This window comes from Melanostigma gelatinosum, assembly GCF_949748355.1.
Source record: "Melanostigma gelatinosum genome assembly, chromosome: 14".
Lineage (NCBI taxonomy): Eukaryota > Metazoa > Chordata > Actinopteri > Perciformes > Zoarcidae > Melanostigma > Melanostigma gelatinosum.
Genome location: NC_136647.1, coordinates 10,763,474 through 10,791,207, shown reverse-complemented (window position 1 = coordinate 10,791,207; position 27,734 = coordinate 10,763,474). Strand labels below are relative to the sequence as shown.

At 42.2% G+C, this 27,734-nt stretch overlaps 1 protein-coding gene across 1 annotated transcript in view; it reads left to right on the top strand.

Moving 5' to 3' along the window:
* Nucleotides 1–27,734, top strand: part of fat3b (FAT atypical cadherin 3b) — a gene marked incomplete at both ends in the record, with an annotated part of 59,698 nt that overhangs the window by 11,751 nt on the left and 20,213 nt on the right. The window contains 28 exons of the mRNA XM_079282801.1: nt 4,925–4,986; nt 6,060–6,374; nt 7,768–7,978; nt 9,588–9,659; nt 13,018–13,154; nt 13,754–14,029; nt 14,214–14,424; nt 14,525–14,739; nt 14,922–15,080; nt 15,216–15,337; nt 15,482–15,664; nt 15,784–15,898; nt 16,013–16,294; nt 16,735–17,085; nt 17,165–17,338; nt 17,465–17,995; nt 18,829–19,193; nt 19,443–19,596; nt 20,197–20,304; nt 20,436–20,619; nt 20,991–21,211; nt 21,950–22,402; nt 22,777–22,911; nt 23,023–23,416; nt 24,332–24,528; nt 26,467–26,620; nt 26,721–26,954; nt 27,243–27,421. Coding sequence (XP_079138927.1) covers nt 4,925–4,986; nt 6,060–6,374; nt 7,768–7,978; nt 9,588–9,659; nt 13,018–13,154; nt 13,754–14,029; nt 14,214–14,424; nt 14,525–14,739; nt 14,922–15,080; nt 15,216–15,337; nt 15,482–15,664; nt 15,784–15,898; nt 16,013–16,294; nt 16,735–17,085; nt 17,165–17,338; nt 17,465–17,995; nt 18,829–19,193; nt 19,443–19,596; nt 20,197–20,304; nt 20,436–20,619; nt 20,991–21,211; nt 21,950–22,402; nt 22,777–22,911; nt 23,023–23,416; nt 24,332–24,528; nt 26,467–26,620; nt 26,721–26,954; nt 27,243–27,421 — 6,194 coding nt within the window. The remainder of the gene's footprint in view (nt 1–4,924; nt 4,987–6,059; nt 6,375–7,767; nt 7,979–9,587; nt 9,660–13,017; nt 13,155–13,753; nt 14,030–14,213; nt 14,425–14,524; nt 14,740–14,921; nt 15,081–15,215; nt 15,338–15,481; nt 15,665–15,783; nt 15,899–16,012; nt 16,295–16,734; nt 17,086–17,164; nt 17,339–17,464; nt 17,996–18,828; nt 19,194–19,442; nt 19,597–20,196; nt 20,305–20,435; nt 20,620–20,990; nt 21,212–21,949; nt 22,403–22,776; nt 22,912–23,022; nt 23,417–24,331; nt 24,529–26,466; nt 26,621–26,720; nt 26,955–27,242; nt 27,422–27,734) is intronic.

Below are 27,734 nucleotides of genomic sequence, written 5' to 3'. Positions count from 1 at the left end.
ATAATCTTGGATTTGGAATTAGATTTTCATTAAAAACATACTGCCAACCACCATATGGGTTCACCATAAGCCCTTTATCGTGGGATCAAGACTCTTAAACAGTCTGAGCTTGTGAAATGATGCTGACAGCCTGAGGCTGTATATTACCTCTTTTGAGCTTGTGGGAAAATACTGCATCAGAATTTAAAGTCTGTGAGTGTGAAAAAAAACGTGTGGCGAAAGCTACACTTTGCGCCCTGTTCCTGTTCCTGTCCTGAACAATTTAATTTGAATGTGCAAATGCAAAAAAAGACGATTTAGAACTGCAGCTTGTTTTGTTTATTTGTTTATTTATTTATTTGACCTTTATTTAACCAGATGAGAGAGTTGAGAACCAGTTCTCATTTACAATGAAGACCTGGCCGAAAAGGCAGCAACAGGAGGCAAGTCGTTACAAACAAATAAAACATAGAAATATCTCAATCAATCTCATACAAAAATTACAACATCATAATATGTATAAAAAAAAACAAAAAGTGTTCCTGGAGAAGCAAACTCAGAAACAGTTGCAGTCATCAGAGACTATCGTTTGTAATGAGTTATTGAAGGAGGGTAAGGAATGAGGGTGAGGAGGTTTTGGCTTCTTTTGCAACTCATTGCAGTCGCTTTGAGCAGCAAACTGGAACGAGAAACGGCCGAAGCAGGTGCAGACCTTTGGAACGATGAAGCTGCTAGAGCGTAAATTGCGGGTACTGTTGGAGATAATGAGTAGAGAGCGGAGATATTTTTTATTTTTTTTACCGATGATAGTTTTATAGATGCACTGATACCAGTGGATTAATCAGCGGGTACGGAGTGAGGGCCAGTTGACTAAAGAGTACAGGCTGCAGTGATGAGTGTTGAAAGGAGCGCCGGTGACGAAGCGGACAGCGGTACTTATGGTCGATGGCATTTATTCAGAAGATTGTTGGAGGCGGACTTGTAGATTACGTCACCATAGTCTAAGATGGGAAGGACTGTCATTTTAACCAGGGTGTGCTTTGCAGAGTGGGTAAAGGAGGCTTTGTTACGGTACAGAAAACCAATTTGTGATCCGACTTCAGAAAGCAGTGAGTTGGAATGCATGTTAAAGGTCAGCGAACTGTCTCGCCAGATACCCAAGTACTTATAGGAATCCACAAATTGAAGTTCTGATCCATCCAGGTAGGAGATTTCGAGAAGGAAGGCAGTTTGTGGTAAGTGTCTACTTGTGGACTGAATATAATCCCACAACATTATGCCTGAACATCATTTCAAAACACTTGAAGACCCTGTAACAAAGACAGGAACCCTGTCAGGGCCTGCTTTGATCCTATACGTTTCACAGTCTTTGTACACGATCAAAAGATTTAAAAACATTTGTTTGCTTGTCAAGTAATTCTTATTTATTAACATTATATCTGTAGAGAATACAAATATTGTGTTTCAATGTGTTTGGCTGACAAGTTTGAAGTCTCGGGAGGTCCCAATGCATTCTCAGTACAAGCTTTGCTTGAAGCTTCCATTAAAGAATTATTGAAGAGGTGAAATGTTCTATTCAAATCCCGAGAAAACAAAAATTGTGAAGCCTTTGCTGTCACTGACCTAGATGAAGTGTCTGAGTGTTTCGGTAAATAACAAAAGGCATATTTCAGCTGTTACAGCTGAATCTGTGTTCAGACTCAAACCTGTGTTCTCACTCAAAGAAATGTCAATGTAATGATCATGATCAAAAAACGATGGCCTATAACTTGTCAGTTATCAAGCTAATGGTAGAAGGTGTGATGCTGCTCTGTGGTGTTTCCATTTCTCTTCTTCTAGTCCTCTTTGAATATGATTTTATGCATGACAGCATCACGAATATATATAACAGTGAACCAAAGTGAAAATGCTAATATTGACCCCAACAGAGACAGACTGTTTCTCACACACTCATCAACATGCAAACTGTAGCCAACACACAGACACACTTACTCTTGACCCCTTCATAATCCTCGAGAGTAGAATATGATTCATGTCATATATCTCGTAGCTGTGTTCATGAGTGACTGTCCTTGTGCTGGTCCGTGCGTCAGATGTGACATTGTCATTAACACGGATGCAAAATCACACTGAGTTGATTTTGTTCTTCAGCAGATTACACGTACTGTTTAAACATCCAACTGCTCTGGATGAATCGTGTGTGTGTGTGAATAATTAAACAACTGATTAATTGGTTACAGCAGTGTGCTAGAGACAGCAGCTCCATTGCAGTGAGTCGATGAGAATGAGGCACCATACAGTATGAAAACTCACATGCGAGTGTGTATCCACATGTGTGCGTGTCTCTGTGTGAACCCCACACCCAACAGCTGCATAAAGATAATTTGTCTGTGTTGTGTTTTTGTGCCACAGGGGAGAGTGTTTAGCCATCTGAGCCCTGCTGTCTGTCTCTGTCAACGACACACAGTATTTTGCTATCTGTTACTCATTCATTTCATACACAAGGGAACTCATATCGATGATTCTCTTCACTTCTCATCTTTCATGCGGAGGTTATGCTATTGGTTTGTTTCCATCAGCTTATTGAAGCCCAATAAATAACCTTTGACAATTCTCAATGTTTTTTTTCTTTTGTGTAGATATAATATTCAGCAGTTTAAAAGCACAACCACCCATTTGAATACATCATCTTCACAATAACGTGCATGACAATCCGTTTGTTAATTAGACATGGATGAGCGAAAGATGCATTCAATAGGAGTCACACCTCACTGTTTACCCAGTCAACGAGTTTCCATGCACCACATTGATTTCATTGGACAAATGAATAAACAAAACCCCACTGATTGATTTGCTTTCATGAAGTGGCTGCCAGCAGCAGTATGAACTGAGCTGCTGCAAAACTCTTCAAGTTTCAAATAGTTTTTTCAAAACTAGGTTCGCCGTGGCTTAAAGTAATACAGTTTTCAAGTTCACTCTGGAACTGTCAAACTGATGGGGTTTTGAGGTACTGCAACAATTCCCAAAATGAATTGAAGTCAAACTTTAAACGAGTGTAAAGTGTGTAAATGTGCTGTGACAGCTTCCTGAGCTGTCTGCTTGTCTCTTGGTGTGTGAGTGAAGCCTCCCTCCTTTGAGGGTGAAAACAGAACACATAAGGGTTGACACAGGGTGTTGGAAGAAGGAGTGCTTCTTTTAAAAGCATGCATGTTTGCAGAGATATGTCGTGATGTCGTGATGAACATGGTGGTGTGTTTGTGTGACCTTTTCTGCGATCCACTATTAGATTGTATTGGTCATGTTGTACCAGGATGTTAACAAATCAAATGTGCATGTTTGAGTCGAAATCCTTGATCAGCAATGAACAAAAGTATGAATTTTGAAATCGCAAGTTCCTATCTTTATTGATGCTCCAGTTATAAAATGTATGACAGCTATTCCCCTCTCGTGGTGAAGAAGTAGGCTATTATTTGTGAACGGATCCTTATTTGCTGCTGAAAGTATAGGAAGGAGGAGTCTATTGAAATAGGCCATTGGACCATTACATCAATTTTGTGTGTGCAAAGGTGTGGGTGGGTATTTTTTAATGCTTTTTACTCACATCCAATTAAAACAGAGCGTTGTCCAACTGCAGATGTGCTGCACGCTGTAGATCATTGATTTTTTTTCAGAGTTGTTACTCGCTCCGTGTTCTGCTGAACAAGCCCCATCTCTCCCCCCCCCTCCACTCTTGCGCCTACAGCTTGTGACCGCTGCTCCAGATTCACTTCTAATTTGCTTAATTGAAGTTAGCCTGCATAGCAAGCTCAAGGTGACACTGTGACTTGTGCAAGCACGAAAATGTGCGAGTGTCTGCAACATGGTTTTAGTCTATCCATTCATGCACAGATATTTTAAGCAACCAAAATAATCCCACTATTGCAACGCTTCATCACACTGAAACGATCACATTATCGACATTCAAACACATTCAGTGTAATCGTTCCACATAAAATCCACACAGAAATAAATTCAGAATATATATGACTGTATGTGGTTATTTTTGCATGCACCCATGTGTGTGTCTGGATGTCTTTATTTGCACATGCATGTCGTACTGTACATTAAAATAACAATGCTACAACAGTATCAAAAATAATAGTATTTCAGCTTGTATGAGTGTTTTTTCTTCTTCTGTGTATTGTTATTGATTGATTGTTCGGATAAAATAGAGCCAGGTTGTGCCCAATTCACTGTGTTTGGATGCTCTCGTGAGATGTTGAATTGGGATCAACAAAATTCATTTATTCTGAAAAACAAAAGTCAGTGCAATATTGTAAAACTGTCAGTGGGGCTGAATCTGTTTATGGATCAATACCTGCATTTGTAATATGCGCGCGCGTGCGTGTGCGTGTGCGTGTGCGTGTGTGTGTGTACTGCTATTGTAACTGTGCACTGACAGTGAGCTAGAAAATAAATGAAAAAAATAAGAAAACAAAACCACCCTAAAGATGTCAGGGGAAAAATGTCTGCCGTTGTCTGTGATCTGCAATGCAGCCTGCTAGCGTTTGCCAAACCGTCTCACCGTCATCGGAATAATCTGGTTCGATCAAAGCTGTTATCAATAGCCTCGCTCCTTTCCCTCTGTCCTGGTGGCATGCTGGCCAACTGAATGACCCCATACAGTGTCATATGAACATGTGCCAAATGCTGTCGTCTCTGCCAGGGCTGCAGGCTGTTGTTTTTTATGTGTGTATGAGTGCACATTGACACACACTCATTCTTAAGTAGAAGACTTTATAATTAGAGTATAGGGTTTGTAAACTTATGAAGAGATATGATGAATCGTTTATGAAACTTGTATCCACTCGAAATGATGAAGAGACGCCATTTGTAAGCTTGTATTGTATTTTCTATCATCCAGCTGTGTTCGTACCATCTAAAGTTGCTCTTTTGCGATTTTTAGGGCTGATCAAGACAACTGCGAGGAAACTGGACAGAGAACAACAGGCCGAGCACTTCTTAGAGGTACAGAACAACCTGAACAGTGTGCATTGGTTCATAGTATTGTTATTTATCTGGGCCTGACACCTGCCACAGCCCACTATTAACGGAGAGTGGGTGGAGGACAACCCTGGCAGGCCCTCAAGGCTCCATACACTGTGATGAATGGCTCTAGTTTTGGGCCCCAGGTTTAGGAATTTCTAAATGTAATCATTCATCATTGGTTATCTTCTCTACTCAGGACGGGAATAAGGAGGAGAGGAGTTGGTCTGCCCGACATTTGATAAGCGCAGACACTGGGCATACAGATAGCTCTGTGATTACCATTTCTGTTGCTTCTGCTGCTCTGCATGCAGATGAACCTGATAATCACACAGATATTCGACTTCAGAGGCACGAGGAAACTTCCACTAACCCCAGACTTCTCTTACAATTCAGTAAATGCTGTTGAATATACAAGCAATTTCCCCTTCTGCAAAATGGAATGAAATAACCCTCGGCTGACCCACAGTATTGTAGCTGGCGTTTTGTTTCTGTATTGCCAATTGACTTGTCTAGACTCAAGAACTTTTTGTGCTGCTTTGTTCAGCTCCAGTATGTAATAAGAACCCAGTGTATGAAAACTCACTGCAAAATGAAAACAGCGAGAGATGCAGAAGGACGCTTGCGTCTAACAGCGTGATATACTTCACACCTAAAATGAGTTTGAAATTGGGGGCACAGAAGTCTTTGTTGTTACATCGTCCTGTCCTGTCTCGTCCTGTCCTGTCTCGTCCTGTCCTGTGATTTCAATGGGCTTGCCAGTCTATGCTGCCTGTTTGTAATTAATAGTCTAGTGAGCAGTCAGGCTGGCAGAAATGGTGTTCACCCTGATCTGATCCAATTGATCAGTGATCAGACCGCTGCCTCCAGGGGATCAATAATACAAAGTGATTTCCCATGAGCTCAGCCACACAGCGGGAGCCGAGATTCAAAATGTTAATAAATGTACGCTAATCCTGCATATATGACAAAACATGTTCGAGAGACAATGATGCAGCTCTGTGACTACCTTATATATATTCTTTTGGTGTGTGTGTGATCGCACATGTCCTCAGGTAACAGTTATAGACGGCCCGGTCACCACCCGCCAGTCTACCGTGTGGGTCATAGTTCACATTGAGGACGAAAACGACAACCCGCCCACCTTCCCGGAGGTCACCTACCGCATCAGCTTGATCGAACGAGACCGCAACAAACGTGGCGAACAGGTGTACCGTGTCTTCGCTTATGACCGTGACCTCGGAGCCAATGGCAACATCACCTACAGCATTGTTGATGGTAACGCGGATGACAAGTTCAGTATTGACCCCAGGACTGCCATGGTGTCATCAAAGAAGATGGTGACAGCGGGAAGCTCTGACATCCTCACTGTGAGTTTCATGCACCAGGTTTAGTTTTTTAGAATTGATCTTTATTTAAGTGCTCTTTGGTCTAAAGTAGGCCAGTGACAAATTTCAGCGAAAACAGCAGCACTCATAGCAGACAATAAATCTATAGTTTGAACTACAGACTGCCTATTGTCTAACTAGTGATAAGACCCCGTTCAGACACAATACTCCTCTCTTTCCACTTCCTGAGTGCCGCTGTTCCAATTTCCAGCTTCCTGTCTTGCTACAACTAAATTCATAGTCACTTGGGGCTCCATTAGGTTATATTGCTCAGCTGTAATGCAGTTGGTAGAATTAATCACAGTCACACTGTTCATTTTTCATTGGACACAAGTCCAGGTATTTGAGCTTGTTGTTGTTTTTTGCTGTTTTACATGGCCAACGTAGGTGGAGCGGCACAGCTGAAGTTCGGTTTATTCACATCGGGTGACTCAGGGTTTATGCCTCTCCTCTCCTCCAACACAAGCACAAATTACACTTTTTGTAGCTTTATTTCTGTACCCAATTATTCATTCTAACAATGTATTGTTCGAGCTCCATCCGCTTTTATGTGCTGCAGACACCAGATTTTATTATGCATCTGGCTCACTGATGAGTCGGTCATGCCCATGTGACCTTTCAGCTTGTGCCCAGTTCCAGTGGAAAAGAGCTCGTGCGTGACATAAGAGTGTCATCGACAACAAACACACCAATTTTCTCTCTTTCAACTGTTGTTTCTTCATTTTTGGGATAACTCAAATAACTAACTTTTTGGGATACTAGTTTAATTAATGTATTTGGCTCACAGGCTCTGGTCTTAAAATGAGCACCACTTATAACAGCATACTTTACAATTACCTCTCCTATAGGTTTCTCCAAAGAGGTCGATGATATATTGTGGTTAATGCTTTTCCCATCTAATGTGAGAAAGGCAGAGCGAGCTATTTTAAGTCAGGCAAGGACAGCCAGCCCATTACACTGTAATTGCTGGAATCAATTTTGAGGTTAGAAAAAATATTATTTATGGATGGGAGGTTGTCGGTGAAAAAGCAAACACAACTAAACAAACACAGCACACAGTTTGTACATTTCAATAGGCACGTTTATGACAAAGCAACAGAAAAGACCAAGGCTGTTAGTACTGCACTGTGAAGGAATAGTTTGATGTTTTGGGAAATATGCTTGTAGGTGTAAGTAAATGTAGTTGCCGTGACTGAAGATAAGCATAGTGCTCATATGTATACAGTTCTGACAATCTGTGGCCATAACTGTAATACCTTCTCAATGTTTGCTCGCCCTGAATACATACATAACACCAAATCCAGTGCAGTGGGAAATGAATGCCATGAATCATTGGCTGAATGTCTGGTTTCTCAGTATTGTTTCCGTCTCTCAGATTAAAGCGGAGGACAGCGGTGATCCCCCATTATGGTCTACTGTCAAACTTCATGTCGAGTGGATTCGCAAACCTGTCCCCTCGCCTGTAGCCCTACTATTCACCCAGAGGTACTACAATTTCTCTGTTTCGGAGACAGCCGCTGTAGCTCAGCCGGTGGGAGTAGTCGCTGTCAGCCAGTCAAGTGCACCTGTCTGGTTCAATATCATCGGTAAGAAAATTAATGTGTGATACTAAACTAATAGACCAGAGCATAATCCATAATTGTCTTGTGCTGTCACGTTCATTTCAATGCATTTATTCAGGATGTCTAGCCACACTGTCAAAAAGGAACTAAATTATTCCTTTCATGTATTATATTGAAATTGATTTTGATTTATATATTAAAAGAGGACATTTGGTTTTCCTCAGAGTTTTGACCACTTGTGACTGAGTGCAAGAGATAGTCAGTTTACCTCGAATTGAGGTATCAAAGGATGAGGGATGAATAAAGTAGTTTGAACAGAGTTGATATATCATCTGCACGGTGGAGTATCATGAAAATGCTTTTGAGAGAGGCTTTTTGGGGGGCAGACCTGACCTGGATGAGCCAGAACCAACACACTGGAGGCGATGCATTTCAGTGTAAGCAATTGCAAAAGTTACATTTCTTGATTCAAACTGCAGGCTTCCACACAGACCACCATAACAGCTTTGCTGTAACTTGGACATATTTCACTTTAAATGTATCTCGCTGCTGGAGAGGTAGATAGATAGATAGATATGTACTTTATTCATCCCCAGGGGGACATTTGTATTCTTACAGCAGCAAGGATATACTTCTGCAAACGAAGTAACAGAGTGAATCAAACTATTAAGTATTAGAAAATGCACAATATATATACTAAAATAACTAATATAATAACTAACTAATAAAACTATAATTAAATATAAGAATATAAAATAACACAAATTCACAGTATATACAATGAAATAGTGTTAAATTAACTGGGTAAAAAACAGTGCAAAAATCAACCAACAGCAAACAACAACAGTGTAGCGGTGTGTAGTTATGTGGAGGATGATCTGGCCAGAGGTGATTTGTTATAAAGTGCTATAGCAGTGGGCAGGAATGTTCTCCTGTATCCTGTACTGCTCACAATCCAAATGAACTTGTTAAAATCAAAAGGCTTATGACACAATCCGTAGATAATTAATTGTACAAAGGCAAATATGAATTTTCTTTATAAAACTATCGAAAATGTAAAAATAAAAAGGATGACTTCTGCTGCTGCTCGAGTGATGAATCTTCTCCGGAGCGTACTGGTTCTATGCCTGTCTGCTGGGTTAAAACTGGTGAGCTCTATCTTGCCCCTTGATTCACATCTTTGAAAGGGTAATCAGTGAATAGCTCATTGTTGATTGCTGCAAACCAAATTATCTTAATCGAGACCCAGGTCCCTTACTTGAATGGGAATATGAAGGTGAGTTGATGATTAGTCGATCATTCTTTTGCAGTCACAAACGTCAAAGATACAGAAAATGGGGTGAAAATATGGCGTTTTGTTCCTGCTCCACTCTTACTATTGATACCAGTGGAGTAGTTGTGCAGGAAAATCTCATTAAAAAAATAAAAGCATGATGATCATCTTTTTCTCTCAAACTTCAAGAACCGGACTTGAATATCATCCCTGATTGAATCACATTATCCCAGGTTGACTTTGCAGAGTGCTGTATATACTGTAGATGATGCAGACCTTTGATCACAAGAATATCCTTGACTCCCTAAATATTCATAATGTCTTTTTTCTGTCCTTCTCCCTCTCTCTTTTACCGTTAAGGCGGCCGGCTCGCCAGAGAAACGTTCTACATTCCTCAGAACGCCTGTGGAAGAAACTGCTCACTTGACACAGGTCTGGTCAAAGCTAATTTTGCCACATGCCATCCTCTGTGGAAGTTTGAGTCTGTTCCACAGCGAGGAGGCCTGACCACGTGTCCGGCTGCTTTGTACAGTCGACACACTGCAACAATAAATCTACCAAAACTGGTTTACAATTAAAAGGAATTTAATCCCACTGATGCAAGTACGATTACAGTTACACAATGGAGTAAATTACTCCTAAGAAATATTACAATATCAACCCACTTTGGAAAAAACTACCTCTGGTCCCAGGACACAGCCGTCCCAGGCAACCACACGCTAAAAAGAGGCAGAAAAACACTTTCTATCTCCCGCCCTCATATCCGTTCGCAACTCCTCCCCTTCCGTTTATCCCAATTCCTATTAGCTAACTTCCCTGTGCACTTCTGTAAACGCCTGTCTTCATGACTCTCTTTCCCTGAGCTCCGAACACATTCAAAGACTGTCAGTTATTGCTTAATCCCTTCTATAATAATCCTTCAGTATAAATGTTAAACTTCTGCAACTTTGCAACTTTGGCAAAAGCTTCATGTCTCAAATTCTACTTCTAGCTGCTTATCCTAAAACACTTTATGCTTATCTTAATTATGCATTTCCAAAACACTTATGATTATGACTAATTATGAATTATTAAACACTTTTATTATATCTACTGAACACAGTTCTTTGCTCAAATTTCTTACACCTCCAATGACCCATCTGGAGAAATTCAGACACAGTCAGAGAGACTTCTTTGAATGGAAATGTCTTTGAAATAATACCAGAGTATGTTGGGATATTAATGCCCTTGATGTTTCAATATAAGTCCGCCTGATGCTCTTTCTGAAGTTACAGACAAACCAAACATTTTGTTACAATAAGGGAAGTACTCTCTGTCACAGATGTTTTTGCAATAGTTGTTTCACTTCTCAAAGTTGCTCACTATGTATTGTGTGGGTTGTCCTTCATGTGTGTCATAGCGTTTACATGGGCTCTTGTGCTGGTAGAATGTGATACAAACAATACAGGGACCCAATGTTCCCTCTAATTTTTCATGTGTCTGGGCATACACACAAGCTCCCTGAGCACACTGAGGACCACTGTGAGCAACATCAGATGTGCACGCTGTGGCCACACACCAGTATCACACCTGTTCAAAACCTTGGATCATAGCAAGTTACATGGCTTATTAAAATAATCAAATTACAGCAGCAATTTTCACTAGTTTACTTTTAATATAAGTGATTTGACAAACTTTAAAGGAAAAAGACAAAAATCTTGTTGTTCATGAGATGTGTAGTATGTTTTATGTGAGAGTCTTGCTTTGGGCATGGGAAGAGTCCTGCTTTGGCCTGTGTGAGGTCCTGTTGTGGCCTGTGTGAGGGTCCTGTTCTGGAAGAAATGATACATATACACCTTTCAGACATAACATTTTGTTCACATTAAAACATTCACATTTTGCACAATGACGTGTGCTGTAGCTTGTGATACAGTGTAAATTCCTGTAACTCTGTCTGTAAAATATGTAATTACTCAGTTTTTTATTATCATTTCTACTACCCATAAATGATCTAGTAGTAACATAATTTAATGATTAATATCCATAAGTAAAAAATCTTAATAAATGTCACGAGAATATGCACAAATCTGACTTAAATTTTACCTTATTTTTCACGTCTGTCCTTCTCACTTCTCCAATGGTTGTACACTTTGTCCAGGTTGATGGCTTCGTCTGCTTCTTGCTTTGACTTTATGCGCATCAGCTGGTCCAAATGTGCCACTTCAAGACGATTTCTGGATGCTGTTTTGATTTTAGTTTTAGTTTTTTCTGCTGAATGTGACGCTTGAGGTAGTCCAACTTCCATTCAGTCCACATTTTTCCCTCGGAAAACTCATTTGCTACTTTAGCTTCGCTGCATGTTTTGCAGAGTAGACCCTTCCCCCTCGAAAAAGAAAAAATCTCACCCAGTTTCACCGCTTGTTCTTCTATTTGAACATACTCCGACAGCCATTCCATCTTAAAAGAACCACATTTCTTTTTTCCAATGGCTTGGTGAGTGGATGTGTCGCTGCCCGTTCGTTTCGCCATGATAAGGGGTTAGCATTTGCGTCTCGTAACTCCGCCGCACTGTTGTTAGCTAGCTAACCTGCACGGGGCGAATGGGCAGGGCAATAGTGTCAATGCTATGATTGGCTGCGTAGCGTAAGTGAACCGAATCGTATCATTGGCTGGACACCTGTCACTCACTGAGTTACGTTGCAAAATAGTACAGAAAACTAAATTATTATTATTATTATTATTATTGGTTTAATTGATTAGATAAGATTAGGACTAATATTAGATATTAATTAATACGTTTATGTTGAATTTTATTTTATGCGCTGCATAGATTTTCTTGTGCGCTGAGAATGTGCGAGCAGTGCGCGATTGCTCAAGCGCGCAGCTTAGAGGGAACATTGCAGGGACCCATTCAAAAGAAACGCTCACTTATCTGCTGACAGCAATTAAGGCTGTTATCTTAAAATCAGATGAAAAGAAGGTGAGTCATTAGAATAATGAGTCAAACATTTATGTCCAAACGTTTCAAAACCAAATTGTAATTTGTCGACTCACACTACATAATTTCTTCTGCATACATATACTGTATAATCATCACCTGTTCAGATTTTGTATTGCTGTAAAAGATGCATAAAAGACCCCTTAGAGGCACCTCTTACATACAGGAAATAAACTGTATACTTATCTATATTTATATTTAGACTCTGATTTCAGTTTTTCTTAATGCTGTGAGATCATAGTGTAATTTTGACCAACCTCACACCCTACAAAAAAGCCAATACCTTTGGTTTGCTGCGACTTAACACGCATCAGTGCTTCTGTGAAAAATGCCCAATCAGTATTCATATGCTGAGGAGAGCTCAAGCTCCCAGATATCTCGGGAGAGAAGCTGGAATGAGACGAAGGATGGTACTGAATACCTAACGCATATCAATCCTCTCCCTCACTATAATCAAACATTAAGCCTCTAAACTTGTACACTCACCGCCCGTGGAAAAGACCCGGCTGCAGGTTTTTGATCCCCGAGATGGGTTGTGTTTTGGACTGATAAGACAGATGTTTGTGTGGCTGTTAACAGCGTTCTGACTGCCAAGTGGGCTCGGCGCTACATTGCATTGCTTTTCAGTTCATTTTATTTCACGGACCCTCCAGCTCCAGACGCAGGCACCTGGCCAAAACAATTACACAGTAATAACTTAGAGCATCTGAGTTTAGCACGCAACGTGAATACTGAATGACTGAAACTCACTGTGTGTGTGTGTGTGTGTGTGTGTGTGTGTGTGTGTGTGTGTGTGTTTGTGTGTGATTCCAGGGAGCTTTGACATGCAGTTTGACCTGCAAGTGGGGGTGGGAACTCTAGTTGTGGCCAAGCCCCTGGATGCAGAGGTGCAATCTGTGTTCAACATGACTGTGCAGGTGACCGATGGGACCAACTTTGCCACAGCGCAGGTACGCACACTTGTGATTTGTAATGCATTGGCACTGCTTCTTACACACCCCAGACCCACATCACATTAAATTATTGTCACCCCCTTCCTGGGGGAGCTTTTTTTCTGTCAGCTTTCGTCCTTCCTACGCTTGCACTCCCTTTTTTTTCTCAGATTATCTCTCGCTGACTATGCAATTAGCTTGTTGTTGCTCTCTCTTTGACATTTCCTGTGCTCCTGCTGTCTTGGCTGGCATACTAGGTCTGCCTTGTAAGGGAAATCCTTGATATCAGTGGATTAATGGGATTAGCTTTTGCAAATAAAGGATAAGTGTCTGCGTAAAGAAATGCAGCACAATTACATCCCGCTGGGGAAAAACTTTGTCCGGCTCGAAAAAAAAATAGTATTACTATTGCTTTGACTCAAGAGATTTAGTGTACATACTACTGGTATCTTCGCCTTGCAAAGAAAAAATTCAAGGGGTAACACTACCCTTCGACTGTGTCAGATATTATCAGACACCAAAGGAAGCTCTACACCAGTGTTTGTATCTATTGTCCCGCGCACACTTCTACTCTGTACCTACCTCAATGACTCTCCCGCTGTCACTTCGTCACTCAGGTGTTCATCCGAATACTGGACAGCAACGACAACCCTCCGGTCTTCTCACAGCCAACCTATGATGTCAGTGTCTCAGAGGACGCACCGCTCGACATGGAGCTACTGCGGGTTAGAGCGTCAGACATGGACGAGCGTGCCCGATTGAGCTACTCCATCTATGGCAGTGTAGACCCAGTCAGTATGAGACTGTTCAGGGTCAATCCCGGTACGGGGGCTGTCTACACTGCAGACCGTTTGGACTACGAGGCCAGAACACAGCACATCCTCACTATTATGGTGAGGAAGAACAATGTGCTTCTGTGTGTGTGTGCCTGGTTGGCTGTTGCGATAAATCTGTATGTGTTACTGTATGTGTGATTCTCGTCTTGGCTACTGTGCCTGCCTTACTTCACTTTGGCTGATTTCTTTCATTTATGTTCTCCTACAACACTATCCGTATTCATCTCTCATTTCACTCTAGGTCAACGATCAGGAGTTTCCATTTAACCGTGACCTGGCTCGCATCCTGGTGGCGGTGGAGGACTCCAATGATAACACCCCCTACTTCACCAGCACCGTATATGACGCTGTGGCCTATGAGTCATCTCCCATAGGCACTTCTGTATTACAAGTGACAGCCTTAGACAAAGACAATGGGATTAACGGGCAACTCACTTATGCTGTGGAAGCAGGTGGGGATTGGATTTTTAATGCTTTGTCAGAGGAAAACAAATTGGGATTTTAATTAGTTTTTTCGTATTTACTTGTTGTCTGTAACCTTTCCGCTTTCAGGGAACACCAGTGGTGTGTTTGGAATTGATAATGCCACAGGCCTAATCTTCATTGCCAGGGATCTGGACATCACCTCTGTGGGCTTTTACACCCTCACTGTGCGTGTCACAGACAGTGGATTTCCTTCGTTAATGGCCACCGCTTCAGCCCGCATCTCCTTGATACTCTCCGACTTTTCCCAACCCACATTCTCCCAGAATGAGTATCAGGCTGAGGTAAAGCGAGAGATGGCTGACTTAAAGGATGGGTGCATGGGGGAGGGGTGTGGGAAGGGAGAGAAAGATGACATATAGAAAGTCTAGGAGGGACGGCGAGTTATGTGCACAATGTCAGCGATGATATTTACCGACTGTCTAAAGTGCCTAAAATGTTATAACTGATGTCTTTGCATTTACAGATAATGGAGAACAGCACTATTGGAACACATGTGACCACTGTTAGCGCCCTCAGTCGTTCAGCACTCATCTACGATATCAGCATGGGCAACGAGGAGCACTGCTTCTCCATCAACCATCATACTGGTGTAATCAGCACACGTAGACGTCTTGACTTTGAGGTTTGCTAATGCACGTGTTTCAACTAGGAAATGTATAAACGCATACCGTTTGCCAAAGTTCAGTGTTGACAGAAAGAGTGACACGGAGAATTTTAAGAGAGCACTTTTACTCTCTGCATAATTTTATTTTGGCAGCAAACAACGTCCTACTTTCTGGTGGTGCATGCCCTGAGCATGGCTGGAGTGGAGGCCAGCACCACTGTCATCGTCCAGGTGGGGGATGTCAATGACAACCAACCAGTCTTCCAACAAATCAGGTATAATTGGTTGTCAAAAGAGATGAGTTTCTGCATTGACATTCCCCTCTGCTGGTTGCTAAGCCGTGTTGAGGCCTGACATGTAATTTTCTGGAGTGATTTAAGTATCGCTTTTACAGCAGTGTCCTCTTTTTACCTGAACAGTTATGTTGGCGCAATCAGTGAGGCTGCTCCAGTCAACAGCGTGGTCGTGGGAGAGGATGGTAACCCTCTGGTCATTCAGGCGACCGACAGAGACCGCAATCACAACGCCCTGTTGGTGTTCCAGATCGTAGACGAGACCGCTCGTATGTTTTTTAGCGTGGACTCTGGGACTGGGTCAATTCGGTAGGTGACGTATAAAAACCAGACCAACTGCAACAGTATTGAAGATGTCTGAGTCACCTGCTTACAAATTGATACATCTCATACTTTCGGATCTTCTTTGAATGTTTCTTAAATTTTAGAACAATTGCCGGTCTGGACTATGAGACCTTCTCAGAGTTCCTCTTCCGGGTTCATGTTAGAGACAGCGGTCAGCCTCCGCAGAGCGCTGACAGCCCAGCAGAGGTTGTTATAAAGGTAATTAACTGGCATATGAATCAGCTTTCACTGCTTCATGAACCACTCTTGACTCACTTTGATTCTTGTATTCCATTTGTGGACGTTGTTTTCACTCTGGGTACGACGTCCTAGGTGATCAACATCAACGACTCGCCTCCAAAGATGTCGCAGGATACTTACGAGACAGTACTCCTCCTGCCAACCTACGTGGGTGTCGAGGTCCTTACGGTGGAGGCTTTTGACCCCGATATGACCTCTGACCTCACCCTGAACCCTGACAAGGCTATGACCTCGAAGCTAGTTTACTCTCTGGTGGACAGCAATGTGGAGTACTTCTCTGTGGAGCGCTACACCGGAGTTGTGACTGTCATCAATCAAAACCTCAGCAAAGACCGTTACCGCTTCAATGTGAAGGTAAGTGATTGGCTGAAGGTGCAGGTGGACATGACGCATACATATAATTTGCATGTGTCCTGTCAAGCTTAGATAAACAGCATGCAGTGGGCTTTGCTTGGCTTACATAATAATGTTTTCCACAGGGAGGTCGGAGCACTGGGTCAGATGCAGAATTGTGTTCTGAGTTCATAGGTTTTCAGTGTCTTGATGTAGAATACTTCAGCTAGTTGACGCTGGGTTTTCTGCCCAGGCAGATACGTTATCTCAAGGGTTCCATGCCTCAGGGTTGTTTTCTCATTTTTGCTGAGAAAGGAAAGGGCAAGTCTTATTGAATACACATGGATAAAAACCCCAGCATTACCAGTAAGCTGTCAAATAAATGCAAATAATGCTTTCCCACTAAGTGCTGAGGGCCCAACAAGGCGCTCTTACTCTTCTGTATTTGTTTGTTTTGAAAGGTATGGGACGGATGTTTCTCCAGCATGGCAACAGTCACAGTGCTTGTCCGAGAAGCTATAGACAGCGGCCTTCTCTTCACCTTCCCGGTCTACTCCGCGTCCATCCCAGAGAACATACCCGATGTCACTTTAGTGGCTGTTGTCAACACGGTCGGCCACCGCCTCAACGAACCACTGAAGTACACTCTGCTGAACCCCAGCGGGCGCTTCACCATCCGGCCGACCTGTGGGGTGGTGCTCACCACTGGTGTGCCTTTTGACCGCGAGGATAAGGAGAGTTACGAGTTGGTGGTGGAGGTCAGCAGAGAAGATGAGGTACTGAGAGTGGCGAGAGTGACTGTGCGAGTTCAGGTGGGTGTCTCTTCTTTTTTTTTTTATTTCTTTGCACTGACCCCTTTGGATTTTCCTAAAATAATCGTTCTTTCTCCAGGTGGAGGACGTAAACGACAATGCTCCAGAGTTCGTGAACCTCCCCTACTACGCTGCAGTGCAGGTGGAAGCAGAGCCAGCATCAGCTATTTTCAGGGTATCAGCCATTGATCAAGACTACGGTCTGAATGGAGAAGTGACATACAGCCTGAAGGACGAGCAGAGAAACTTTCTGGTAGCTTGACACTGCTATTAAATGTCTTCTAACTCTTAAATGATGGACTTTCCATTTCAAATTCCATGGATTCGTACATTGTTATGCGCTTCACGTTACAAACATGTATTTATGTATTTCATGCAGGTGAACCCTGTGACAGGAGAGCTGACCTTAAAGAGGGCCTTTGAGGCAGACGTATCCAACGCAGAGTACAAGGTGGTCCTCGTGGCCACTGATCGTGGCTCCCCCCCTCTGTCCAGTGAGGTGGAGCTGCCTGTTACTGTCGTAAATAAAGCCATGCCGGTGTTTGACAAGCCCTTCTATGGTGTCACTGTCAGAGAGGATGTGGCCCTCTCCACCTCTGTCTTGTGTATCAATGCCACCAGTCCTGAAGGCCAGAGTGTCATCTTCACCATCACAGATGGAGACCCTTCCCTCCAATTTGACATTGGCTTTGACACAGGAATCATCAGTGTGATCTACCTGTTAGACTATGAGACCGCGCAGTACTACCGGCTAACGGTGAAGGCTACAGATACTCTGTCTGGAGCAAGGTCTGAGGTCGACGTGGACATCGTCGTGCTGGATGTGAATGATAACCCACCACTGTTTCAGAACACCTCGTACTCCGCTGTGCTCACTGAGAACTCCATGATCGGAACGGCCGTGTTACAGGTGTGTGTGTGTGCGTCTTGTGTTTATTGAGTGAGTCCACTGTGTACTCTTACGAAATAATAGTTTACACTTAAGTCTCACTTCAGCAGTCTTGCAGCAGCACATGAATATTAGATGGCAAATCATTTACTTATGAAAAGATAGTGGGATATTTCCCCAGAAATTTCCCACTCGAAGCTCTTGGCCTTTTCGCGAACAATAGACCAGCGCTGCTGTTGCACTGAGGAAAATGTTTGCACAAGATGATTTTAAATGATTGAGTTCATTGGATTCTGAAGCAATTTTGTTGTGGTTCGAGGCAGAGACATCAAACTAGGTTACTGGCCTTATTTTACCATATTGTTGAAATTTAGCAACAATCAGGAAGGCAACCGAAGAATATTGGATGAAATGAATGTTTATCATTCCTTAAAATACAGGACATGCAGGGAGTGCTCAGTGCAATATTGGTCACCACATAGATAATGCATTGTAAATGCATGGTTCCGGCTGCTGGCCTAGTAGCACTGAGGGACTTAACATTTAAATGAATTCACTTTTTTTTCAAACAACGGATCAAACCAACTTACTCCCCTCTACCTCACATGAATATCACACTATTTAAATTAATTGTATTAAAATATTGTACTTTAACAAAATGATCATGCCGGATACTGGACAATGTTTTTCCTGTAGTTTCAGATGCAGTATCTCAGTCAAAAACAGAACTTTATTTGCTTTTTTTCATTTGGTCTCAGTGTGGGTAGCTATAGAGAATGTCAGGGTGAACAAATCAGACCATATTCTGAATAATGCATGAGGGAGTGCACAATTTGATGTTACTCTCCCTGTAGGTGTTTGCACAGGACCAAGATTCAGAGAAGAACGCCCTGGTGAGTTACCAGATTCTATCTGACATCTACAACAGCACCAACTACTTCCACATTGACAGTAACAACGGATTGGTATTCACGGCACGCCTACTGGACTATGAGCTCGTCCAGCGCTACGACTTCATTGTCAGAGCAACGGACAGTGGAGACCCTGCCCTCAGTAGCGATGTTAGTGTCACTGTGACTGTTTCTGACACAAACGACAACCCACCGAATTTCAGCCAAGCGCTGTACGAGGCCTTTGTCAGCGAGCTGGCTCCCAGAGGGCACTTTGTGACTTGTGTTCAGGCGTCGGATGCCGACACCTGTGATGCTCACAGGCTGAGGTAAAAGAAGCTTCATACAGTTGTGGTTGTGTTCTCTGTAAATTGATGACTAAACCTTTCAGTTCATTATGTTTAGAATAGCTTATTTCCTTATAGGGAATCTTGTTTTTGTGTTTCGCTCCATGTTCGATTTGCCTTTTTCTCAAGCACAAGCAACAAAAGGGGATATGTTCTGTTTCCAGCAGCCTCTGAGCGAAATATTATCGTACACTCTAAACGCCATTGCACTCTTTTTTGATTTGCTTTCAGATACAGTATTCTTTCTGGGAATGAGAAAATGACTTTTATGATGGAGCCAGATACAGGGGTGCTCAGTCTGTCTAACAAGAGGAGACAAGGCATGAAACTGTCGTATCAACTCAATGTGTCCGTGTCCGATGGAGTCTTCACCAACACTGCTCAGGTGAGACAACTTAGGATTTTCTCTGTCTAATTTAGTTCTATCAACGGATTTGCTCTTTTTTTTAAACCTTTGCGGTGTTTATACGTAGCAAAGCCGAGTAACCTTTTGCAGCAACCCATCGCCTCGAATTTATCACAACCACTCCCAGCTGTCCAGTGCGGCTGTTTACCACTGGCTGCTGAGCAGCTCTGCAGTTGGAGGTTAATGTGTGTTCATGTCAAATGTGATTTACTGTGAAAATGAGCTGCCAACTGGAAAAAAATGTTCACATCTGTCTCGTAGTGGTAATTACAAGTGGGCTCTGGTATCCTACATCTCTGGTAGTCTACATCAGATGTCGTCGCAATGACATGACACCCCATTCTTTTTCTGACATGATGTGAACACATTGTACCTCCAAAGTGAGCGTTTACAGAGTATCAATCACCGTTTGGTCGAAAGCCTGCCTGATGCTCTTGCTTTTGCTGTGCATGCTTTGTTTGACGTGATCATGTTTGACAAATCAGCCATCGATGATTTTTTGTGACGGCATCAACAAAATGTCAGCAGACATGGGGATGATGATGGGATGTGGATTATAATGATGCTGGTGATCCCCAGGTGATTGTACGTGTCCTGGGAGCCAACCTGTACAGCCCAGTGTTCAGCCAGAGGTTCTACCTGGCTGAAGTCCAGGAAAATGCCCCGCCAGGGTCAAAGGTCATTCAGGTAAGTTATCCATCTTGCTACCCATTTAGTATTGTTTCCATCAGGACTTTTAATAGGAAACTCCCTCCATGGATGATGTTGTAGAACCTTGCAATGACCATTCTGACCTTATTTTCTGTACGGACCTCTAGGTTCGTGCAACAGATGAGGACTCCGGACTGTTTGGCCAGATCACCTACTCCTTCATCAATGACCTGGGGAAAACTCAGTACACCATTGACGCAGATGGAGTCATATCCACCGCTCAGAAATTAGACAGAGAAAATCCTCTTAACAAGGACATGGTGCTGACCATTATGGCCCTGGATGGTGGAGGTATTCTTTTTGACACTGACCAGACTGTACAGCTGATTCCCTGATAAAAGCAATCTTCACATCAGCCAATATAAGACAATACACAAATACACAAATACACAAAGGTCCTACCTCTAAACCTGGCAGGCCAAAGCTAACATTAATGCATGAGTGGTCACTGTTCTTGCACTGTAGGTGTCGCCTGTAAGACGATAGCTTTTGTATAATAAGATTCCACACTGAGAATTCATGAATATTTAAGCATATTCACATTACAGATGCATTACATTTTTCGTCCAGAATTACAGTGAATGAAACTCATTTATTCCCTATTATAACGTACTTTTGATAAAAGCATACGCAGACATTTATGTTTATTCCTATTTTTCCAGGCCGTGCATCGTTTTGCACAGTTCGAGTGGTTCTGGCTGATGAGAATGACAATGCCCCTCGGTTCAGAGCTGTTGAGTACCGTATGAGCATTAAAGCGAATGTTGCCAAAGGCTCCCTGGTCACACAGATCCAAGCCACTGACAATGATGCGGGGTCGAATGGGAGGATCACCTACTCCCTTTACAGCGAGGCACGCCTTTCACTGGTTGACGTGCTGGAGGTCAGTGTGTTTTGCTCTTTGACTTTATACTTTATGTTGCTGTATTTTCTAAAAACATACTTGTGCTAGTTAGCTGTTTGCTTACTTTTAAATAGAGCTGCACACATATTTTCAGTTCACTCGAGGAAAAACCCAAAGTCTAACCAGATCCAAACCTCAATAAATGTATTTTATGAGAGAAACCATGTTTTTCATAATTTATGCTATAACCCTGATTTTCAAATAAGAGATGTTCTCTTACACACGCTCCCCGTTTCATTGGATTAACTGCCATCTGTTGATGTAATTATGCATTTTTACTCATCAAATCAAAATCATGTTACATTAAGATTGATGCCACGGTCAGTGTTGTGTTTGCTGTTCCAAAAGGGAAACATAATTACAAGCCACGAATAAATAAACAACTATGACTGTAAATTAAGCAAAAAACTGTTGTCTAAAAGGCTAATATAATATGAATAAATATAAAGAAGGTAGGAGTATCGTATCAATATTAATAGATACCAAGCGGAAGCTCAAATAACATTGTTTAACATGCGCTGATTTGTGTAAATAAACGGACAAATTAAAGATAGATTAAAGATAAAAGATAATCCTAACCAGTTCAAGCCATTGAGGAAAAAACATGAGGAACCTGTTGGCTCATAACAGTTGACTTCAGGCTGAGAGACAAAGAAAGCTCTGGATTATTGTCTCTAAAGTTGATTTAACTGACATTGCGATTTTGCTGGTGGACAGGTGGAGCCGGACAGCGGTTGGATGATGACTAAAAGCACCGTGGACCACCTCCAGGGGACTGTGCTGTCCTTCTTTGTCAAAGCCACAGACTGCGGTTCTCCTGCCAAACACTCCCTGGTGTCCGCCTTCATCCACGTCGTCCCGCCAGATGCTTTTGTTCCCTCCTTCAGTCAGCCTCAGTACTCCTTCACCATCCCTGAGGACACAGCAGTAGGAACAGCTCTGGGGTCTGTGTACATGGGCCCTGGACAGACGGGGTTCTTCACTGTAGTCAGAGGAGAGACACTCGACAGCAACCAGGGAGGGACCTTCCTGGTGGAGAGGGAAACCGGTCTGATCCGTCTGATCAAGCCGCTAGATTATGAACTCATCAGCAGCTTCCGCTTTAAGGTTGCGGCAACAACAAGGCGAGACCTGATCGAGTCTGTCTCCACTGTAGACCTGGAGGTTAAGGTTGGTGATACAGTTAAACATCGAGTCCGAGTCGAAACAACAGCCTTTTTTTCCTGTAAATGTATCACAAAGGGATTGTGTTAGTGGCCACACATGGCTCATACAAAAACATGATCAAGGATGTTTTAACACTGAGAAGAGCAACGCACGTTTCCATAACATGAGAGCAAGTACAATCTCAAAGAAAGTTGATTCAAAATGTGAAATACAATTTGTTATTGTTATTAAAATCTTAAAAAACAATGTAATTTAATGCAACGCCATATTCATGACAAGAATTTCAGAAAATTTGTGAATTTCAATTCCCTCTTGCATTCTTTCTTTCAGTATAATTTAGACTTGGACTGATTCAGTGGAGATTTGTCATTTTGCAGGTCCTGGACGTGAACAACAACAAGCCAGTGTTTGAGACTAAGACCTACGTAGCCACAGTGATGGAGGGGATGCCGGTAGGGACAAGAGTGATCCAAGTGCGTGCACTTGATCCAGACTGGGGCTCGAATGGACAGGTGTGTGACAGCTCGGTTCAGCTGAGTATTATCTTTCGGGGTTTTTTGCTCTGCAGTTTGTTGTAGATGCTTTCGAAAAGCTACTTCATGTGTCTTTTCTTAAAATTGCAGGTAACATACAGCCTCGGATCTCTGCTCACCTCAAACGTGGACTTGACAAAAGACGCTGGTTCCTTCAGCGGCCCCATCACTTTGGGTTCTGTCTTTGCTGTTGACAGTAAAACAGGCTGGATCACCACCGTGAGTCAGATGGACCACGAGGCCTGCTCCAGCTACAGCTTTGAAGCAGTAGCCTCTGATCTGGGGGAGTTACAGTCGCTGTCCTCCACCACGGCGGTAACCATCACTGTGTCAGACGTCAATGACAACCCGCCGCGGTTTGAGAGGGAGCTGTACCGGGGTGCAGTAAAGGAGAGAGATCCTCTCGGTGAGGTGGTAGCTGTTCTGAAAACCAAAGATCGAGATGGCACAGATCAAAACCGCCTCGTCAACTTTTACATAACTGGTGAGGAAATGAAGGAGAATACTGACATAATATAATTCAACGCATTATGCTGCAGTAATCGTACCTCATGCGGTGAGATGAGGTGGCGTTGCATATCAATTATTCTCTGGCCTAATGGGGTTGCTGTTGTTAAAGGTCAACTAATTAAATTCATTTCAGCTCAAATGTCAAGCTCAACTAAACATTTAGTTTTTGTGTTTTCTTTTGATTTTAATATTTAAAGGTATGCATGATACGACAACAATTTCAAGCTCGGCAGAGAAACCCTGTATATTCACGTTGTTATTTCTCAATATAGGTGGAAGAAAAATGCTTCATAACAAGGTGTTGTTGACCTGATATATTGTTCAGTGGAGCCAACCAGCACTCGGATCTTATGCTTTAAATCATTCTTGCAAAGTATGCGAAGTTAGTATATTCGATGGATTTCCCAAAATAAGAAGCGGTCCTTCACAAACTCACACATGACTTTGCGTGGTCACTCCTTTTTTATGGAAGTAATCAAAAGAATTGACTCTCGCCTCTCGTGTCACCTTGACACTGAGCTTGATGTTTATCATTCACGTAACGCTGTCTTATAGCTAAGGATGATGTATTGTGGCCTTGTGTTCTGGCATTTCAAAACACTCATTGGCCTAATGGAAGTGTTCAAATAAAAGGTCAATTGTTTTGGAAACTTTGAAAGGCCATTGCTGCAACGCCACCAGCCTGGTTTACGTTAAGGTGACAGATGTTTGTTGATTATGCAAAAGGGTACCTGCATCATTTGTGTGTGTAGATGGGTGGGGAGCTGATGCTTATTCATCCTGTGAAGGAATGAGACTTGCAGTTTGTTCAGTCGTTTACGATGCATCTTCAACTCTGTCTTTGCCATGATGTGTCAGCGTTATAATCCTTCATCTGTTTAATCTCCAGGGGGAAACCCGCGGGGCGTGTTTGGCCTGGCTCTTGTGCAGGGAGAGTGGAAGGTTTACGTGAGTGGTCTGCTGGATCGTGAGCAGCAGGACTGGTATCTGCTCAACATCACAGCCAGCGATGGCCTATATGTCGCTCGCACTGCAGTGGAAGTTACCGTCATCGATGCCAACGATAACAGTCCCATCTGCAACCAGGTCAGGGATACAGACAAATTGAGATGGGTAAAAAGAAATGTGGAAAACTAAAATATGGAGCAGACTGTGGAATATAGGATGATAAACTATTATTTTGCATGTTTATGATTCATGAATCAGAATCAGAACCGCTTATTGCCACGGTATGTTGCACATACAAGGACTTTGTCATGGCGGGTGGTGCATAACATTAAACAATCAACAACAATCAACACAGTGCAAAAAGTAGAAGCATATTAAAATGTACAGGAAAATATAAAATAAAGTGAAATATATATAAAGTGCACAAACAAACAGACAACAGTACGATAAACAAGTGAGATGTAAGTGTAATGTAAAAGTGTTGAGTGTATTTAAATAAGAAAACATAGAAGGGATGTGCAGGGGAGTGACCGGTAGGAAATTGTCCTGGGGATGACAGAGTCAGTGGGGGTCCCGGGCTTTGTTGAAGAGCCCGACTGAAGAAAGGAAAAAACTGTCCTTGGTCCCGATGGACCGCAGCCTCCTGCCAGATTGAAGGGGCTCGAACAGTTTATGTCCAGGGTGAGAGGGGTCGGCTACAATCTTTTTTGCTCGCTTCAGGGTCCTTGAAGCGAACAAGTCTTGGAGGGACGGCCGATTGCAGCCAATCACCCTGTCAGCAGAGCTGCAGCCTGCCCTTGTCCTTAGCAGTGGACCAGCGTACCAGACCGTGATGGGCGAATTAGAAAGAAAACATCCCCTTTGAATAAATGATATGATAAAACAGTCAATGTGTAGTAAATGTCAGTGAAAGGGAAAGTTATGGTGGTTACAGTCAATTAGCTTTTTTGGGGACAAATATATTTAAAGTAAATTCAATTATTTTTTAGATTTACCATGTCATGCAAAAGCTGAGGGCAACAACCAGTAACTGCACATTTTAAATACTGTTATGTTTCATTTGCATAATACATATGTATGATTCTGTAAAACAGCCATAATCTGGAGATGTATGATTTGTTCAGTAAAATATTGATTATTAATTCAAACTATGTATCCTTCTACTATATTTCAGGAACTTTACAGTCATTTGAGTGTAACTGGGTTTTATACAGCATATAAAATGATTATATTTATTGAGATACTCAAAAGCTGATGTTTTTTTTTTTTATTATGAAATGCTTGTAGTATCAGCAGAAGTACACTATAGTGATAGTAGTACCTGTTGCTCTAGTAGTAACAATTGAAGCAATAGCATTTCTACTTGAAGCAGTGATGGTAACAGTCAGTTGTAAAAGTGGAAGTAGCAGTAAAGGTACATGTAGTACTGCCACATCTGCTACTAGCCATAGTGTTAGGCATGCCTGATGCAGTACAGCAAATACTACAGGTAATTATGTTGGTAATAAGAGTACTAGTATTGGTGGTAGCCATAGTAGTGCCAATAGTTCTAGTACCATATTAAGTATGCTAGTTTCAAGAAGTATTTTCAGCAATTGTAGCAGTAATTGTTTGATGACGATTATGTGATTAGTTTTAGAGATGCAACTCAAGCGTATTCATTATTTTCATCCTCGATTAATCTGCCAATTGTTTTGTTTTTTTGTTTGAATGATTATCAATCATAATAGTCACAGATACATTTTCTGTCGATTGACTAATCAGTTAATTGACTCATCATTTCAGCTCGAAGTATGCGGCACAAAAGCAGCAGGGTGGGATATATAGTACTGCAGTAGTTTTCCCATCGCGCTGGTCTGTGATGTAGTGAGGTCACAAAGTTAATTTCTAGAGGCAGAGCGAAGGCAGGGTCAGAAAAGGGCACGGAACTCTTTTGTGCTCATTCCATCAGCAGGGATAATGAATACAGCGCCCAACAATTGAATGTGCTTTCTTTGATGTGTTCAACAGAACTTTTCTTTTGTTTTCAGACACTGTGGTTTTACTTTGTTCTTGTGTATCTGTGTGTTGTCCCAGGCAGTGTATAGTGCCTCTTTTCCTGAGGACATTCCCACTAACAAGGGCATTCTGGCGGTGGGTGCAACAGATGCTGACTCAGGCTCCAGCGCTGAGATCCAATATTCACTGTTTGGCATCGGGGTGGAAGATTTCTACATGGATGCAAACACTGGTACATTCAATCATGTTTTTTGTACAATCAAAACAACATATAGTTTACATATAAAACATCCTTTCCACAGCTTTATAACCCTCTCGTTTTGTGTCATAAGGTGAGCTGCGTACGGCCACAGTCATGGACCGAGAACTGACGTCCACCTACAAACTCATTGCCCAGGCAACTGATGGAGGAGGGCTGTTCTGCCGCTCTGACATTTCTCTCAAAGTGTTGGATGTAAATGACAATGCCCCGTCTTTCTCCTCTACTCATTACCTGGCCAGTGTGTATGAGAACGCCGCCCCCAAGGCGTTGCTTACCCGGTTGCAAGCCAGTGACCCTGATGAAGGTGAGCTAACATGATGTTATAAGCTGTAATATGTTGAATGCAGGTTCAAACCACTATGTCACCAAGCGCTCAAACTAATGACTTGTCCTTGAGAAACTTTTTAGAAACAAATTATTCTTACCAAAGACATTTCCTACAGCTGTTCCTACAGAAAAACAGACACATAGTCACATACATTTTGTACATGTATCTAAAATGACTGTAATACAAAAAAAGAACAGGAAGAAGAACATTTTGACATGAATAATAAGTCTGGGTTTCCATGAATTTGTTTTCTATTGTCTCCAGGTTTTAATCGTACAGTCGTCTATTCTCTGGTGGATTCAGTCAACGGACTGTTTTCCATTGACCCGGTATCTGGGATGGTGATTCTGGAGAAATCTCTGGACCGAGAGAGCCAAGACTCCTATCGTGTCCGTGTCCAGGCCACTGACCAAGCTGGCCAGCAGGGGGCGCTGTCCTCACAGGTTGGTGGTTTCCAGTGAGACACATTCAATCTCAGTTGTATTTGTTTGCCATGCAATCCAGTATCCACTAAACCTAACTATTATTATTAAGCATTATTCCAAAAGATATTCACAATCCCCCAAAAAACTGACTTCTCCCTGAAGTAATTGCTCGCTGGCAAAAAACAGTACTTGTGAATGTTATTGAAAAACTCCACAACATTTATATAACATTTATATTTCAGGTGATATAATCATAGTTTTCTCAGTAATACAATCAGATACAGAGTAATTACCACAGATTCTGAGTATTGCACTAATTACATACCAATTA